This window comes from Drosophila eugracilis, unplaced genomic scaffold (assembly GCF_018153835.1).
Source record: "Drosophila eugracilis isolate 14026-0451.02 unplaced genomic scaffold, ASM1815383v1 contig_1104, whole genome shotgun sequence".
Classification (NCBI taxonomy): domain Eukaryota; kingdom Metazoa; phylum Arthropoda; class Insecta; order Diptera; family Drosophilidae; genus Drosophila; species Drosophila eugracilis.
Window position 1 is genome coordinate 945,058 of NW_024571881.1, and position 17,592 is coordinate 962,649.

Here is a 17,592-nt window from a genome sequence, read left to right on the forward strand (position 1 = left end):
AGGCTACTGATCAGCCACCCACAAAGCTACTCTAAACAAAGGGAATTTCCCATTTTGTCAAAACAAATTAAGCAAAAAAATGGCCAAGTTAAAGACTTGCACTAATTTGCTAATGAGCGGCTCATCCATAAGCTAAGTGAAATACGAAAAAGTTAAAGAAATATTACAAAAGCAGAGAGCGAAAATGTCGAGCAAACTAACTGCAAATGAGCAACTCACTCATCAGCGGGCCAAAGACTTAATGAAAAGCCCTCGACCAAAGTTTCGAGGAGCGTTGCGCATGCGCTCTTTAATTTCAGACTCTCTGCGATCGGTGCGGCTTAGGGCTTTTGGCTGCTGAAAGCCATAAGTCACAGCATTGTCATCGCAGCTTGTCTTGAACTCTGCCAGTCGTCAGCGGTTGTTCCGAGCGGTTGGATCTCCGGTTTAAGAAATCATTTTAAAGTTTAACTTAATCATACACTACCTAGGAGACTCGCAATAAAATCGCACTTAGGGCCGACACTCAATTACAAAAGTACGCTGGAAATTGTTGTGCTAATTCTGCTGATTCATTTCGCTTTGTGGCGGAAGTTTTCCCTTAATTCCCCTCCCTCTCTCTCTCACCCTCCCCCGTTCACGTGCCACCATTAATTTCAATGTGCACCTGATTTTTATCGCAACCGAAAGCCGCCCACCATTTTTTTCCGGCCAAGTTCGCTTACGCTTGTTACGTTAACCGAGAATCAAATAAAAATGTCCCACCATTAACCACGTTTGTCATTTGGCCGGCGATTCCTCAATGGGGAAGACCAAAGGAAAAAAAAGAAGCCAACTCCTTTGACGCGCGTGTGTGTGTGTGTGTGAAGTTGTGATTCGACCTAATTAAGCAAAAAACAACGCAAATATAATTAACAAAAATATTTTAATTATACCAGCTGATGGCGGAAAAAAGCTTTCACTGCAACACAACAGCCAAACAGCCAAACAGCCAAACCCGTTTTCGTACTTAAAAACCTGCGCATATACCCGTTGCTGCTCTTACTATAAGGGACATAATAAGATATAGTCGGCCGCATCGCATCGCATTCGGCAACTTGTTTATTTCAAAATTATATATAACAAACACCAAAAAAAAAAAGCCCCAAAACGGGTATCTTATAAATAGTGCGCTTTGTTTCGGCACTCAGCAACAGCAACAACAGCAAGATCGACACCCCAACAACATTGGCTCGCTCTCACTTGACGTAGGTCAGGCCAAAGCTTAGCTTTAACGAAAAAATAAAAAGATTCCATACCTGTTGCCGGCGTTTTGATCGATCAAGAAAAAGAGAGGGAAACCGATAAATGGGTCTCGACCCATCTCCATAGTCACCGAATACCGCCGATCGTGTCTCTCAGAAAAATGCTACACTGGTCCCTGATAGTCAGCGCCCTGGGCGTCTGCGTGGCCGCCTTGGGCGGCTACTGCGGTTGGGTTCTCTTTCCCAACATGGTACACAAAAAGGTCGAACAGGTGAGTTAACCCAAGAAGGTTATCCCATAAGAGTTACACACTTTTTTCAAGAATTTTAATGAGCAAAAACTTAAATCTACAGCCTTGGGTTCAATTTATCAACCATAGGTGGAGCTTTTAAAATAAACACTCAAAAGAATATTTACCGAAAAAAGAGTTTCCGAAACTTCTGTTAACTTTGATATAAATTGAGTATTATGAATGAATACATTCAGAACTTGGTTTGCCTTTTATACCCACTTAAGATTTGGATTATTCCATTTCCGAATAAAAATGACTAACCCGAATAAATCCCAAAAAATTTCCAAGAATCTGATAAACACGTTGTTGTTGAACAACAAGCTCAGCTTTTCATTAGAAACCGGACAAAGTTTCTAAGTCAAATATTTAGATTTCAAAGTTCACACAGATGTTTTCTCACACCGAAATAATGAGAAATGAGAGAAATAATGATTCCATTGTTGACTTTTTCCGTCTAACAAGTGGCAAAATGAAAGCTGTGTAGAGATTATTGACTTGGTAACAAAGAATCAGACTTAGACCGGCAATGAGTCAGGGATAGTTCAAAGTGTTAAGCCATGAATAACATTTAATCAATGAAATTATTAGATTTAATTACTTAATGTACGGCTGGAATATAAAACAGGTTCTCTCAATTTGCAAATCTACTCGTACATAGCTTCGATTATCATTTTCTTTATAATTTTTGTAATTGCATTAGTTTATTCATTGAGTGTCCGACCATCACAGATCAACTCTTGACATTTAATATTCAAGGGATACCGAATCGGACGCTCCTGATCTAAAAAGTTGTTATATAGAGGGTATGTCACGAAAACCCTACATTATTGAGCTTTATCCGTAATGACATCGCTAGCTGTCAGTTCCCAAAACCATTGCTTTTCCACGCTCCGTAACAAGACTAATTGCTAAGCCAACAAGTGCCATACATTTTCATTTCCCTTAAATATATTTTCGAATATGACACGACGATATAATTACATTTTTGTTATGGAAACGATCCCTTGGGTCACGCTCCCTCCGTTCACTGAATGCCAAATGCGATTTGAAATGCCACGGGCAATGCGAATTAATTTGCTAGTCAAATGCACTTTATTATTATTGGCTTTTCCAGGCCATTAGAGCCAAAAGCAAACGCTTAGATTACGATGCATGTTCTTGTCCTTCGGGGAATTTGATATATGACTAAGGTGATAGGCCTGGCATTGCGTTGGTTCATTAATAATGATATAACATGGGTTAAGAACTTTGAAATTTATAAGTTATGTGATTTAAAATCTTTCTTCTTACACAAAAATCAGTCAAGCAGCTGAAGTTCTTAGTAAACTTTAAGCTAAGCAAAGTTACTTTTCTACCATTTGTTATCCCGAACTAAGCTTGGCATTTCTATATGTTATGATTCCCTAATATATTCTTTAGAATATTTAAAATAATACAAACTATTTTCTTGAGTTAGTTTCCCATCTGCTAGGCACACGCTCGCTGAATCAGGCGTGACATCTTCCACGCTCATTGCCAAGGCGACTAGAAGTACTTGGCTTGACTTTGAGCTGAGGTCTTGTTTTTTTATTGTAATTAGAATGCAAATACAGAGTTTTATCTCTTTAGTCGGTGCTTTTGTGTGTTTTGCTCTTTTTAATTGTTGTAGCCAAGCCAAGCCAAGTTAATTGCCCATTTTTTATTTTTTTGGTTTTTGTGGCTCTGCCCCTGGAACTTATAGTTTGCCACCCAAAACGCTGTTGGGCCGCAAAACTCTTTTTACGAGCCATCGTTAGCAATGAACTTCCGTGTAAGATCCGATCTAGAATGGCCAAAATACCCTCGAATGGGTATATAGGACCTTCAACTTGAAGGTGCTCCGTCCCTTGCACATTAACCATTTCTATTTGGAATTCAAATGCAGGCGCCAAAGACACTTACGAATAAAAATAAAAATAACAACTGACCACAAAAACAAACGAGTCATGAATTGAAATTCAAAGCAATTGAAGTCTGTTCGATGGCCAACAGAAATGTTGTTGTGCAATTTAACCCGCAAGCAATGCCAAACAATCGGACCACTTTGTAGGCCTTTTTGTGGGATATTACCATTTCTTTTCATCATTCTGACCTATATTTGGAGTACTGCCATAGATGGTATAAGTTTTTTGGGTATTTTTCCTTTACTTACTATTGCCTATTAAAGATTTAAGTTTAACACTTCAAGAAGTTTTGTTAATCTTTTACTTTAGACTTAAAAATTCTTAAAATTGTTAAATTAACAAGAAAAATTTGTAAATCAATCAAATAAATTCCATGTTACCTCAAAAATACTGAAGTTGATTTAAAATTTATTCACTTTCCCGCCTTACCGTTCTAGCCAAGCCCTTCCCCAATTTGATACCTCAGAAACATTACGCATACGCCTCTTTGACCCAGCACATTCTTGTCCCAATTTCAAGCATATTTTAAAATTTGAAACACGTTTCGCTGCGGCCTGTCGCTTTGCCAAAAACGCTCTATTTCGCAACAATTATTTTTGTATTTTTTTCTGAATGAATTTTGGGCCATTGTCAGCCGTCGCCAGAGCCCTCTCTTTGGCTCTTGAGGTTAATCAAACAGTTTGTATGCTCTTCGATATGCTGAGCTGAGCCGAGCCCCGTGTGCATTGACCTTGAGATCTGCCTTAGTCATATAAATATATAGCCAGATTTATGTTTAGTTTTTTTTTTTAGTTTTTTGACAATTCTTCAATTGTATCAAGTGCGAGGGGCAGACCGTAAAATTATATTGCTGGTCATGTTTTGAGCTTGTTTCTGACTTTTATTTATGTTTTTTAGTGTTCCTTTTTATGTTTTGCCAATTTGATTTGATTCCCCCGAATTGTGAATACTTTTCTGGCTACTGGATTGTAAAAATTCAAATGGAAGGTTAACCTTAAAGGTTTTTTCCGAGCATGGGAATAAATTTTCTGTTTTTTTTTACAGAAGTTTTAATTAATTGTTTTGTTTTGATAAAATGCGAAATCAAAGCAAATCTTTAGCATGGTCAATGATCTTTGCTGTCTGTTGGTATTTATCAATTTTAATTAAGACAATAAAAAAAATAACAATAGAAATTGCACTGTGGAGAAAAATATTATCATGAAAACGAAAACAGGTTTAGTTTGATATCGCTGCTGGGAGTTTTGATTTGATTTTTATTGCCACCATAAATGTCATAAATAAGCTTCGCAGTCTCGTGATAAACAACCTTAAAGTGTGGTCTGATAAATATTAATAGTAATTAGCATAGGGCTTTGACTTAACTAAAAGAAGAAACTACAGAAAATGGGCATTTGATGGGTGATTTTATGGTATATTTGAATTTTTCAAGATTGAGATTGAAAATCAGCTTCTCATTCCCCAAAACTTGTTTAAATATTTATTAATAATCTCAAATATCGTTTACTATCTTTCTAGAGCGTCGTTATAGCAGATGGCTCGGAGCAATATAAGCGTTTTGTTGACCTACCTCAGCCATTGAACTTCAAAGTCTACATTTTTAATGTTACCAATCCGGACAGGATACAGCAAGGTGCCATACCCATAGTCGAGGAAATAGGACCCTATGTATACAAGTAAGTTAATAGTTAATATAAAAAATATTAAATATTTAACTATAATATCTTTCAGGCAATTTCGTCAGAAGAAGGTTAAGCACTTTTCGAGGGATGGCTCCAAAATCTCGTATGTGCAAAATGTGCACTTTGACTTCGATGCAGCTGCCTCGGCTCCCTACACCCAAGATGATCGCATTGTGGCTCTCAATATGCACATGAATGTAGGTATAACTTTTGTTTTTACATACAAAATTAAAAACTTAAACATCTTACAATACCTTCTAAGAGATTAAAACTTTTACAATAATTTTCCAGGCCTTTTTACAAGTATTCGAAAGAGAAATCACAGATATCTTTCAGGGATTTGCCAATAGGCTTAACTCTCGATTGAATCAAACACCGGGTGTACGAGTACTGAAACGATTGATGGAACGTATTCGAGGGAAACGTAAAGTAATTTTATCCACTACTAATTTAAACGAGCCAAAAAAACCCTCCCAACCGGTGATGGTCTATTTATAATAGAAACCTTGCCTATATACTATATATTCTCTGATATATAGTATATGCAAAGATTTAACCACTGGCATGCCTCGGTATACATATATGTTAACTTAATGGTAATGGCTTTTCACGGTTCTCCGTTGGACGGATACCAATCTTTGCCCGGCTATGTTTGTCTTTGTTCTGGCCTTTTGGGGGCAGCGCGATTTCAACCGATTTATTGTTCCTTTATTTACCGTTTTCAGTTCATTGTTTATTAATTATGATTTTACCCCAGACGTGCGTCACTGCTTATTGGTGGATCTTTCAGACGTCCTATAGTTTATACGCTATTAAGCTAATGATATTTTTTATTGCTGATTTATTACGCCGATTGTGTTGGCTTAACTTCTAGGGAAGTGGGTTAGGTCGGGATTGGAATAGTTTTTTAGGGGGATATCAAGTTTAGAAATTTGAGTTTGATTTATTAATTAATAATATTTTATAATTATATCGTAATATTTTTCATTAACTGCTTGTTAAGACAGGCTTAGAAGACTTATAAACTGAGGCTAAGTCTAAGCAGCTTATAAAGACCTCATCTTCTACAAATTGGAAGTTTTAAATATCAAAATTGAATCACATTTTCTCATTTAAACAAATTATGAAGAACTTTTCTCTTCGATTTCACATTTCTGAACAAGATTTTATAAAAAAGTTACCAGAAAACCCTTTTTAATGACCTCAAAACTTATAGCACCCTTTAGCTGGGTACATGGCATCATGATCAGCATTGTCGATGGTGTCAAAGTAAGTTGACCAGCTTTTCAGTTCGCCTGACAGCTTTGCAACTGTTTAATTAAATTTATTGCAATTCGGCGCATCTCCTACTCAAAACTGATAGACTGATAGACAAACTGCCAAAGTCAAGATCATCCACATCAGAGACGTAGAACGGCTAAATTTTGATTGGCATTCACCTTGGGTTTCTCTCTCGTCTATGTAAATATTTTGATAAATTGTTGACTTGATCTGGCGAATGGGCGATGAGAAATCAATAGAAACGGCAGCTGAAAACCGAATGATTGGGAACGTCAATTTTCATACACATCCAATGCAAAAAAAAACAAAAACAAAAACAACATAATTAATAATAACAAATAACAAATTTGAGCTTGCGCTTTGCTACTAATTTATAGCTAACCGCCCCGCCTGCTGCTAATGCTTTTTCAAACATTTTTAAATACTAAACTTTTTATGCCTTGCCCTTTAGCTTTGGTGATCGATTATCGACTGCATGTTCCTCCCATTAACGATATATGTTTTCTTCTTTAAATCTATAATTATTTCAGTCTGTCCTGCAAATCTCGGAGAATGATCCTGGCTTGGCCCTGCTCTTGGTCCATTTAAATGCCAATCTGAAGGCGGTCTTCAACGATCCAAGATCTATGTTTGTGAGCACTTCTGTGCGGGAATACCTCTTCGATGGAGTGCGTTTCTGCATTAATCCCCAAGGAATCGCCAAGGCGATTTGCAATCAGATCAAGGAAAGTGGATCCAAGACTATCAGAGAGAAAAGCGATGGCAGCCTGGCATTTTCCTTCTTCGGACATGTAAGTTCGATTGGAAATTCAGATCTAACCTTCCCTATAACTAATATATTTCCTTGTTTTCCAATAGAAAAATGGTTCTGGCCACGAAGTCTACGAAGTTCATACTGGCAAAGGAGATCCCATGAGGGTTTTGGAGATCCAAAAGCTGGATGACTCTCATAATCTGCAGGTCTGGTTGAATGCCAGTGCAGAGGGCGAAACTTCGGTCTGCAATCAGATTAATGGAACAGATGCATCCGGCTATCCACCATTTCGCCAGCGCGGGGATTCCATGTACATCTTCAGTGCGGATATCTGTAGATCTGTGCAGCTTTTTTACCAGGCAGATATACAGTACCAGGGCATACCTGGCTATAGGTACTCCATTGGCGAGAACTTCATAAACGACATCGGGCCGGAACATGATAATGAGTGCTTCTGCGTTGACAAGCTGGCAAATGTGATAAAGCGTAAAAATGGATGTCTCTATGCAGGTGCCTTGGACTTGACCACCTGCTTATGTGAGTGATTTAGTTAGATTTTAAATATGTTTATCCCAATCTATATGAGACTTAAATCGAAAAGCAAACAGGTGCCATAACTTCAGCATAACAAGTTAAGAAAAGAAGCAAACAAACTGGAAACGATTTCGTTTCCGTATTTGTTTTTATAATAAAGCTAAAGGGGCATCTTGTCGTCATAAAATCATTTATAAATTTTATGTTAAATATCAATACTTAAATATGTCGCATTTTTAATTATTAAGCATAGAAAATATTTATGATTAGAATTCAGTTATGTTATCTTCCGCTTATCTGTAGATACTCATGTTAGTTCACAGTATAAACTTAATTAGCATATCAAGAAAATATTTCCATAAAATTGACAGTTCAAAGAGTTCTATAGCGCCGATCTAGTTTAAAATATGAAAGAATAGTGTTTCCGTTTTGTCCAAACATTTGCCAAGTTCAAAACAACATTTATACATAATAATAATAATAAGTTAAATGTTTGTAAAATTGATTATAAACATCATCATTTCAATTTTGATTGCTACATAAGAAATGATTTAAATTATAACTTAGGGGATTCCCTATTCCATCAATGAATGCCCAAAAAATCAATGAACGAAGCTTTAAGTACTTACAAATAAATCCCCTTCTATATATTTTTCATAGAAATCTGTTAGAGTATTAATAACTTAACTCAACACTAATCCAATCTTCATCACCACATTATTCCATACTGAACTTAAACCCATTTAATTTAATTATCGTTTTATATATGCTGATAGCTTACGATTTGACAGTTTGTTTGTGATCCTATACTTTGCGATCACTTAACTCTGATTTTAACGATAATTTGATGAATTCAATATAAACTTTATCACTAACTAGAGCACTGCTGGTACGTCTGCTGTTCGATCACCACTAAAAATAAACTAAAGACTTAGGCAACAAACTTTCCGTTTTGTAGAATTTCTACGTAAAAAAAAAAGAGCCAGGAAAACCGGAAATATTTGGAATAATATTTGACAATTTTTGCTCTTCGCATTTTGTTATGCAAATTAAGCTCTTTATGGTGTTTGTTTTTTGTGTTTTTGTTTTATGGCGATTAACCGGTGAGAAGAACTACCCCAGAAGACACCTCTTGAGGCACTCGCCTCTCTGTCATCGGGCTGTGGTCGATTACCTAAGTAATTATAAGGCAGCCACTTATAAATCAAATGGCAATCATGAGTTGGTGCCAGTTCTAGTTTGAATTTGAATGCTTCTTATATGCAAATTAACAGCTTGAGAAGTGCAAACTGAAGGCATCAAGACAAACAGCTAATAAAATTTAAATTAAAAGCTAAGCTGATATAAAAATCTTCAAAGATCTCAATAAACACGCGCTAACTTCGTTCGAGACAAATTGCAAACGTTTTGAGTTAGGACTTTGATTTAAGCATAGATTCCGATTCTGCGATACCGATTTCGATTTTGATCTCGAATCTGTGTGGGCTGACTTTGATCTTCTTCGATTGTTTAATTTCTTAATTAACACTCGAGATTCGTGGAACAGAAAAGCGTTTTGCTTCGCATTCTGAACTGTGTATATTCCCCCGAGGGCATTGCGCATTTGAAATCAAAAGTGTTGCCTTTTCCATTCAACTAGGTGATATAATGAGCCGCTCTTCATTATGATGTTCTCGAGTGCCTCGAACGCTCTACAAATTGAAGCATTAACTTTGATTTTTTATTATATTTTTTCGTTTGTTTGGGTGTTTGGGTGTTTGCCGATCGAGCACGTTTCAAACTTGAGATTCTTTTGGTGATGCCTTCTATTTTTTTTTTATTTTGTTTAATTGTCTAAACGTGAGTTAACAGTTTCAGTAACGAGCATTTGAAATATTTTGTCGGATGAGGAAATTCTTACAAATTGGTTCAGACGGCTCGGACAGACATCACAAGTAGTTAAGTAAATAAATAAATGTTGTTCTACGAAAACGTGATGAGAGGTTAAGAAGCTTCCGCAACTTATGCGATATCTTCCAATTAATTTTAATTAAATTAAATATAAGTAGTTGCCTCTTCTAAAGGTCACATAATCCTGTTTTTCTTTTCGGAGTCATTTCAACAATGTAAACAGAATAATTAAATAATGGAATGCAGTGAAATGGCCAAGGAGCTGGTTATGCAAATCAAGGAGTCTGCCTTACAATGTATCTCTTAAGTAATATATATTTTTATTATTATTATCTTTGGTTAGCTGCCCCTGTGATTTTGACATTGCCTCATATGCTGGGCGCCTCGAATGAGTATCGAAAAATGATACGAGGCCTGAAACCAGATGCCAAAAAGCATCAGACTTTTGTGGATGTCCAGTCGGTAAGATAAAGATATATATATATATTCGATCTAGAAATATCTTACAACTTTAATTATTCCATCAGCTGACTGGCACGCCCTTGCAAGGCGGCAAAAGGGTTCAGTTCAATATGTTCCTGAAGAGCATCAATCGTATCGGCATCACCGAAAACTTACCCACAGTCTTGATGCCATCCATTTGGGTAGAGGAGGTTGGTTATATAGAAAACTAATTAATTATAAATTTAAACTAATTTAATGTATTTAAAGGGCATCCAACTTAATGGCGAAATGGTTGCCTTTTTCAAAAAGAAATTGATTAACACCCTAAAGACCCTCAATATTGTCCACTGGGCGACCTTGTGCGGTGGCATTGGTGTGTCGGTTATATGCCTGATATACTATATCTATCAAAAGGGGCGTGTCGAGGAGCCACCCGTGAAGTAAGATATTAATCATAGATCCGTATTTGTTATTGAGTGTTATGTAAAAATCTATTTGTTATATTATTATTATGATAATTATGGATGTAACACACGCAGTTTTGTCTACGAATTTGTATATAATTTATTTTTTAAATGTGATTCTATTGTATTGTGATTTAGCGTTTACTAAAAAAAAAAAACAAGAAAAACTACTACGAATTAACAAAGATGTTGTTTTCATTTAATGGGGATTCCAAAAAAACATATTAAGAGCAGAAACAGTTTTAAGAATTATAGGTTTTTGGGTTTTTAAAAATGATTTCCCATTGATTAGACACTTAAAGTATAGCATGTGGCTTTAATTAGGGAACTCTCATGAATATCAAAGACCAAAGACATAAGTTTTACTAAGAAAATACATTTTAGAAATGTTTAAACATTTCATTAATAAGTCATTTTCGGACTTCTAAATCAATGCTAACCACAAAAATCACTTTGCATAGCTAAAGCCTTGATCGATCCGCCTCCCTTCTCCTTGGCAATGACTCAAGTTCAAGACCAGTTAATGAGGGAAGCCGGGTATTAATCAATCAGCAAACAGTCTTTTTTCGGCCCAGCAATTTGCACAAAAAAAGCGGGAATTAAAACACAGTTTATATTGCATCAAATTGGCTATCAGAGAAACACCAAAAACTTAGGCAACGGCAACTTGGGCAAAAATACAAAATAAACGAATTCCGAAAGACCGACGACTTGGTCAATCGGAAGATGCAAACAGAAATATATTTCATTCGGCAGATAAACAAAGCTGATCCAAGGTGTTTGCATTACAATGTGATTGAGACACTATCTACGGGGTGGGGTCCCAATCTCGGATATTGATTGACAGCCGCAAATCGCGCGCCTGTCGTTCGACTTGATTGAGTCTTATGAGGCGATTATAAACGCGTGGAAAACGCTTGCGTCTCAACAATCGCGATTGTCGTCCCATAAATACGGGTATTTCGAATTAATACCATCGGGCAGGCAAATGAGCTGCTAATGGCCCAGCGACTGCAGAACTTTCTAACTCATTTTTTATGGTCGATTTGATAATTCTGTCGTCTTTTCGCGCTTTGTATCTTTTGGGTTCTTGAGTGGCCGAGAACCTTTTTTTTCCAGCTGTGACCGCCGCAATAATTATGCAATAGCCACAACCAGTTTGTCTCGCTCGGCAGTCGGCGTCGTCATATTCAAATTGACTTTGGGCTGAAGATGCGACCGCCGGAGACTTCAGTCGTCAACGAAACGCGCGAACGCACACAGCCAGCTGGAAATCTGACAAAAAATAACAAACGAAGAAAAATAATTAAAATCGCGAATACAAAAAACCAATATACACGCGTTAAAAATTGACTTTTAAAATTTGAATTACAAATGACCTAAGGATCTTGCTCCAGTTTTTTTTGTGCGTCTTTCTGTGTTCTATATAAGAGTGTTAGCTCCGCGGGTTCGGGTGTCAGAACAGATCAAGATGTTGAGGTGGCCAGTGGTATGCCTTTTGCTCCCGCTTTTGGCCACGGCCAAGATCTTCGATCGCTGTGAGTTGGCCAATTTGCTGCAACAGCGTTTTGGTCTTCCTGCCCCCCAAGTGGCCACCTTGGTGTGCATTGCCCAGCATTCGAGTGATTTCAATACGGCTGCCTTTGGCGGAGGCGCAGGATTGGGCGGTGGATCCCATGGTCTCTTCCAGATCAGCGATGTCTACTGGTGCTCGCCACCGGGTCAAGGAAAAGGTTGTCAACTGAGCTGTTCTAGCTTGAGGGACGATGACATCGCTGACGATGTCCTGTGTGTAAGGAAGATCTATGCAGAGCATCAGAGGATTAGTGGAGATGGTTTCACAGCTTGGCAAGCTTATGACGCTTACTGCCGCCGAGATGCAGCATCCTATGTGGCAGGATGTGGAGGTCCTGGCAGTACAGCTCTTTCAGTGGCTGCCTCCTACCAAAGACCGCAACAAGTTCAGGTCCACAGCTATCCAGTGAATCAATACCATCAGGTGGCTCAAGTTCAGCCACAGGGAAAAATCTACAGTCGCTGTGAGCTGGCCCAGGAGCTGTTTTACCAACATAAACTGCCAATGCCGCAGATTCCCACCTGGGTCTGCATAGCCCAGCATGAATCCTCCTTCAATACAGCTGCTGTGGGTCGTCTCAATGCAGATGGCAGTGCTGATCATGGATTGTTCCAGATCAGTGATCTATTCTGGTGCACCCATGACCAGAGGGCTGGAAAAGGATGTCATGCCACGTGCAATCAGTTCCTAGATACCAGCATAGCTGATGATGTGCAATGCATTAGGAGGATCCATCAGGAGCATACTCAGATCTCGGGTGATGGCTTCAATGCCTGGACTGTGTACAAGAGGAACTGTTTGAATCAGCATTACGAACAGGTGGCAGCCTGTTTTGCCAAGCCACCGGCTCATCAGCCTCAGCATCATCCAAATGCCATTGGAGGAGGTCCTGTGAAGCCCAAGGTCAGCTATGCCTATCAATTTGGACAGGTCCAAGTTCATCAGAACCCAACGACTCCTGCTGTGAATCAATATTATCGACCAGCACCGGCTGTTTTAAATTACCAAAATAATGTGCCTGCCTATTCGGGAAATCCCTTCCTCCGTCCACGCCCAGTTATTCCGCCCAAGCAGCATCCAAATGCTATTGGATTCCCTGCTAAAAACCAATCCCCTGCTAACCCCTTCTACACTCACAAACAGCCAATACAGTATCAGCCACAATATCAGACACACTATCAAACACACTACCAACGCACGGGTAAAGTTTACAATCGCTGCGAATTAGCCCAAGAGTTGTATTTCTCACACAAGTTTCCCATGCAGGATATAGCCACCTGGGTGTGCATCGCCGAGCATGAATCCTCATTCAATACGGCAGCGGTGGGTCGGCTGAATGCGGATGGAAGTGCGGATCACGGGCTCTTCCAGATCAGCGATCTCTACTGGTGCACACACGATGATGGAGGCGGCAAGGGTTGCCACATTGACTGCAATCGCCTGCTGGACTCGGATATCACAGATGATGTCAAGTGCGTGAAGACCATCCACGAAGAGCACACCAGAATTTCAGGAGATGGATTCACAGCTTGGACTGTCTACAATGGACATTGCAGGCAGAAAAATAGAGCTGATATAGCCAGCTGCTTTGAGGGTAAAGATCTGCCACAGGAAGTTCCAAAACCATCTAAGGGTAACGAGTTGGTCAAGAAGAAATCTCCAGCGCCAAAGGGAAAAATCTACAATCGCTGTGAACTGGCCAAGGAACTTTACCATAAACATAAGATGCCCATGAGGGAAATTCCCACCTGGGTCTGCATAGCACAATATGAATCCTCTTTCAATACAGCCGCTGTGGGAAAACTCAATTCAGATGGCAGTGAAGATCACGGTTTGTTCCAGATCAGCGATATTTACTGGTGCTCCCATGACCAGACAAGTGGCAAGGCTTGTCACATCGAATGCGATCGTTTGCTGGACTCAGATATAACCGATGATGTCCAATGCATTCGCACAATCCATGAAGAACACACACGACTCTCGGGAGATGGCTTCAATGCCTGGACTGTCTACAATGGACATTGCAGGAATCAGAACCTGGCCCAATTGAGTGACTGCTTTGATGGTAATGAGATTGCAGCGGCGGATAAAATCAGTCCTTATGGTGAAAAACCTCAAGTGAAACCCCATCAGCCAGTGCCAGAGAAACCACATCAAAAGATAGCCACCAGTCAAAATTATGCGAGTAATCCTTTTCTTCAAAATCTAAATGCAGCTAAGATACCTCAAGCCCATGTGCAGCCCACAAAAATTACAAATAAAATTACGAATAATATATCGGCTCCCAAGGAGTCACAAACCAATAAACTTTATCCCACCAATCCATTTTTCAATAATCAACAACCGAATAAACCTACTTTCACATCAGGAACAGCTATTAGTTCTGCACAAAAGCCGAACTATGAAAAAAATCCCTTCCTGAACGCCCCCAGTTCACTTACACCCTCTGCTATTACTTCACACACTTCAGAAGAAGTCAAGCCTCATGACAGTTTGTCCTATGCCCAGAATCCATTCCTCAGTCTACTTGGCAAACCAATTGTGCCTCAAGCTCAAGCACCCATCAAGCCCAAGCCTAAACCAACGAGCCCATCTAAGCCCACTCAGCTGGTCAACAGACCCTATGTCAGCAGCGACAGCTTCCGCAATGAGGTGATTAAATTTACCGCCACGTCTGCGGCGGCAGCAACAACTTCAAGCGTTACAAAGCAATCTGTAACAACAACCACAAGGAAACCTTTGACAGCGGCCACAAAAAAACCAGTCGCAGCTACGGCCAAAACAACTAGCTTGCCGTTATGGTCATGGCAAACTTCTACGACCGCCAAGACCACAATTACGGAAAGTGGTAATCGCTATACAGCTACAACGAAACCCTCTGCATATCAAACAACTACTCGATCAGTAATAACCAATAAGCCTACCACTCGTCCAACTACCAGAGCACCTACTCGGAGCACTACGAAGTCAACTATTGCTCCAATCCGCACAACACCTTCTCCAAATACTTACTTCAGCACTTACGCAGCTCGTCCGACTACTAGTTCAGCTGCGTATACAACAACTCGTCCCAATACTCGGGCAACAACTACTGCACGTCCAACTTCTCGCCCATCTACACGCCCATCTACCCGCCCAATAACAACATACCCAACCACACGATCAACAACTCGCACAATTACTCACCCAACTACTCGACCAACTACTCGACCAACTACTCGATCAACTACTCGACCAACTACTCGATCAACTACACGATCAACTACTCGTCCAACTACACGATCAACTACTCGAGCCACTGCTCCTCCAGCAAATCGACCAGTTACCACAGCTTACCAAAAACAGTCAACAACAACGAGACCAAACACTCCCTATACAACGACTCGACCCTTTACAACTGTTCGACCAGTTACAAGCACTCGATATGTTTCAACAACACAAAAATCTTCAACTTCTAAGACCACCACTCGATATGGAGCGTTATATTCACCAACTACAAAACCACCAGTTCGTTACACCGCAACAACTCGACCAACAACCAAGTCCCCCTACCAATATATATCTGTAAATAAATCCACCACTCGACCAACAACAACCACTCGTTCAACCACAACAGTTCATTACTCACCAACAACTCGTCAACCTTTTACAACGCGAGCTACGAGTACTACTCGCTACTCAACAAAAACCACACCAATCACTCGTCTAGAAAGCACCACACCAAGGCCATATTTATTTACGTCAACAACGAAAAAGAGTGCCACTACTAAGGATCCCTTCGATCATCCTTTCTTCCAGAAATTTAAGGCCAAGTTTGAAAAAACCACAACAGCTTTAACGCAAAACCAAAAGGCGTCAATAACATCAACCGTGGCAGCGAATCAAACTAATATCAGTCCGTATTATGCCAAGTATCAGGAGAACAAGATAAAAACCGGAGCCAAAACTGTTCTTTCGTATGATTTTGGTCAAAATAGAAACAACACGACAAAGTCAAAAACTGCCTTTGATGTTTACCTAAATTGGAACAAAAATTAAAGGGGGTTTCCATTAGTGTGACAGTTTTGAGACTTGTAAATATGCGTTATTGATCGATGTAATACCACTAGTTTAGCATAATAGCAGAATACTCATGCATTATTAATCCGTAAGCCTTATAAATAGGATTTAGATAATAAAATGAAAATAAAAACCATGCGAATGCGAAATGTATGAAAATTAATTCAATTTCAGAGACTTGGTTGGCGGGCAAAGCTGACAACGCGCCAACCGTCGCCAAATGCGAGTGGATCGTGGCTTTGATTAATTTTCGTTAACTTGTTTTTGGCCGAGTCTTGTTAACACAAAAACCGAGCACATTGACAGAGACAAAGCGGGCTAAAGAACTGCAGAGATAACGTGTTTCGAATTTTGATTGTGTTACCCAAAAATGTTCTTTAATTTCAGAAACATATTAATTTGTATTTTTCATATAAATATCTGCAAGGCATATGCATATTTGTTAAACACTAACAAACAATGAGATTGATATAAATGTAATAGGATTTATTTGCGCAAAAACTTCTCACTCTAGTCCACTGTACATTTCTGCAAATTTCCATTTCACAGTGCTTTCACAAGCTGAGCAAATTAGATTAACCTTCGTGAGGTTACGTTGGCAATTAAAATTGCTTGATTTAATTAAACGTTCGAAGAACTCTTTGAACTTCGATCACCGTAACAGAAACAGCATTTTTGTAAAATAGCTTATTTTCACTTTTTTATAATATGTTAAAAAATTCCTTTTGTACTTTTACAGACCTTATCCTTTTCAATAATAAGCACGTTGTGTACCCGTTGCCAGTGTGATAAGCATTGAATCTACAACAGCAGTAGATTTTTAACTTTGCCATAAAAAAGAGGGCGGAATTTGCTGATTAATTCTTTTTATTAATGAACAGGGAAAAAACTGAACATAAATTGATTCCAGAAATTCAATGAGTTTCACCAGCTAGAGCATGTTGACTCATACTCATTGTCAATTCCAGTCAGCATAATTATTTTGAATTTTTTTAAGGAGTAACGGTTATTTAATAGACGCGGCAATCGTCGCATAAGAGGGCAATACAACATTATATTTCCCAAGCAACTAGTCCACCCTGATGTACATACATCTGAACGAGTCCACCCTAATGTGTACATATATACATTCTTCAATACATACATCAGAACGGACAGGCATACAACATATGTGATGCTTAAGCACTTTCGGCTGAACAAATAAACCAGATGGTCTAGATAAAGGAAAAATTAGCTCTGCGTAAAATTTTACTTTGACTTTCAGCCAAAATGTGACGTCATTTAAAACTGTTATCATTATCTCATTAAAGTCATTTTTAATTTGAAAATGAGAAAAGAAATATGAAGAACGTATAAGAATTGTGAACTTACCAAGAAGTAAACAAACCTATAGAGAGCACGGAGTTAAAATATAATCATTATTTTTATTATAATCTGCTCAGTTTTTTAAGCTTTAGTTGCAATGGCAAA

The 17,592-nt window shown here is 38.8% G+C and overlaps 2 protein-coding genes across 4 annotated transcripts; both read left to right on the forward strand.

The window, feature by feature from the left end:
• Positions 1 to 374: 374 nt before the first annotated feature.
• Positions 375 to 10,672, forward strand: LOC108109835 (sensory neuron membrane protein 2). 2 transcript variants are annotated; one of them, XM_017218581.2, is made up of 10 exons: positions 376 to 517; positions 918 to 1,495; positions 4,957 to 5,114; positions 5,170 to 5,317; positions 5,412 to 5,549; positions 6,932 to 7,192; positions 7,260 to 7,692; positions 9,923 to 10,041; positions 10,107 to 10,232; positions 10,291 to 10,671. In XM_017218581.2, the coding sequence occupies exons 2-10, from the start codon at positions 1,385 to 1,387 to the stop codon at positions 10,465 to 10,467; spliced, it is 1,671 nt and encodes a 556-aa protein (XP_017074070.1). In that variant the 5' UTR covers positions 376 to 517; positions 918 to 1,384; the 3' UTR covers positions 10,468 to 10,671. The 2 variants fall into 2 exon arrangements, with proteins under 2 accessions (XP_017074071.1, XP_017074070.1); XM_017218582.2 differs by lacking the exon at positions 5,412 to 5,549 and having other exon boundaries at positions 375 to 1,495; positions 10,291 to 10,672.
• A 1,256-nt stretch (positions 10,673 to 11,928) lies between these two features.
• On the forward strand, positions 11,929 to 16,265 carry LOC108109833. 2 transcript variants are annotated; one of them, XM_017218578.1, is made up of 2 exons: positions 11,929 to 13,264; positions 13,330 to 13,449. In XM_017218578.1, exons 1-2 carry the CDS (start codon positions 11,959 to 11,961, stop codon positions 13,362 to 13,364), a joined length of 1,341 nt encoding a protein of 446 aa, XP_017074067.1. In that variant the 5' UTR covers positions 11,929 to 11,958; the 3' UTR covers positions 13,365 to 13,449. The 2 variants fall into 2 exon arrangements, with proteins under 2 accessions (XP_017074067.1, XP_017074066.1); XM_017218577.1 differs by having other exon boundaries at positions 11,929 to 16,265.
• Positions 16,266 to 17,592: the final 1,327 nt, after the last annotated feature.

Excerpts from the sequence above, each read along its gene's own strand:
- LOC108109835 (XM_017218581.2), top strand. The coding sequence starts at position 1,385 with ATGCTACACTGGTCCCTGATAGTCAGCGCCCTGGGCGTCTGCGTGGCC. Across the intron at positions 1,496-4,956 it reads TACACAAAAAGGTCGAACAG|AGCGTCGTTATAGCAGATGG; the intron begins GTGAGTTAACCC and ends CTATCTTTCTAG. Across the intron at positions 5,550-6,931 it reads GTATTCGAGGGAAACGTAAA|TCTGTCCTGCAAATCTCGGA; the intron begins GTAATTTTATCC and ends TAATTATTTCAG.
- LOC108109833 (XM_017218577.1), top strand. The coding sequence starts at position 11,959 with ATGTTGAGGTGGCCAGTGGTATGCCTTTTGCTCCCGCTTTTGGCCACG.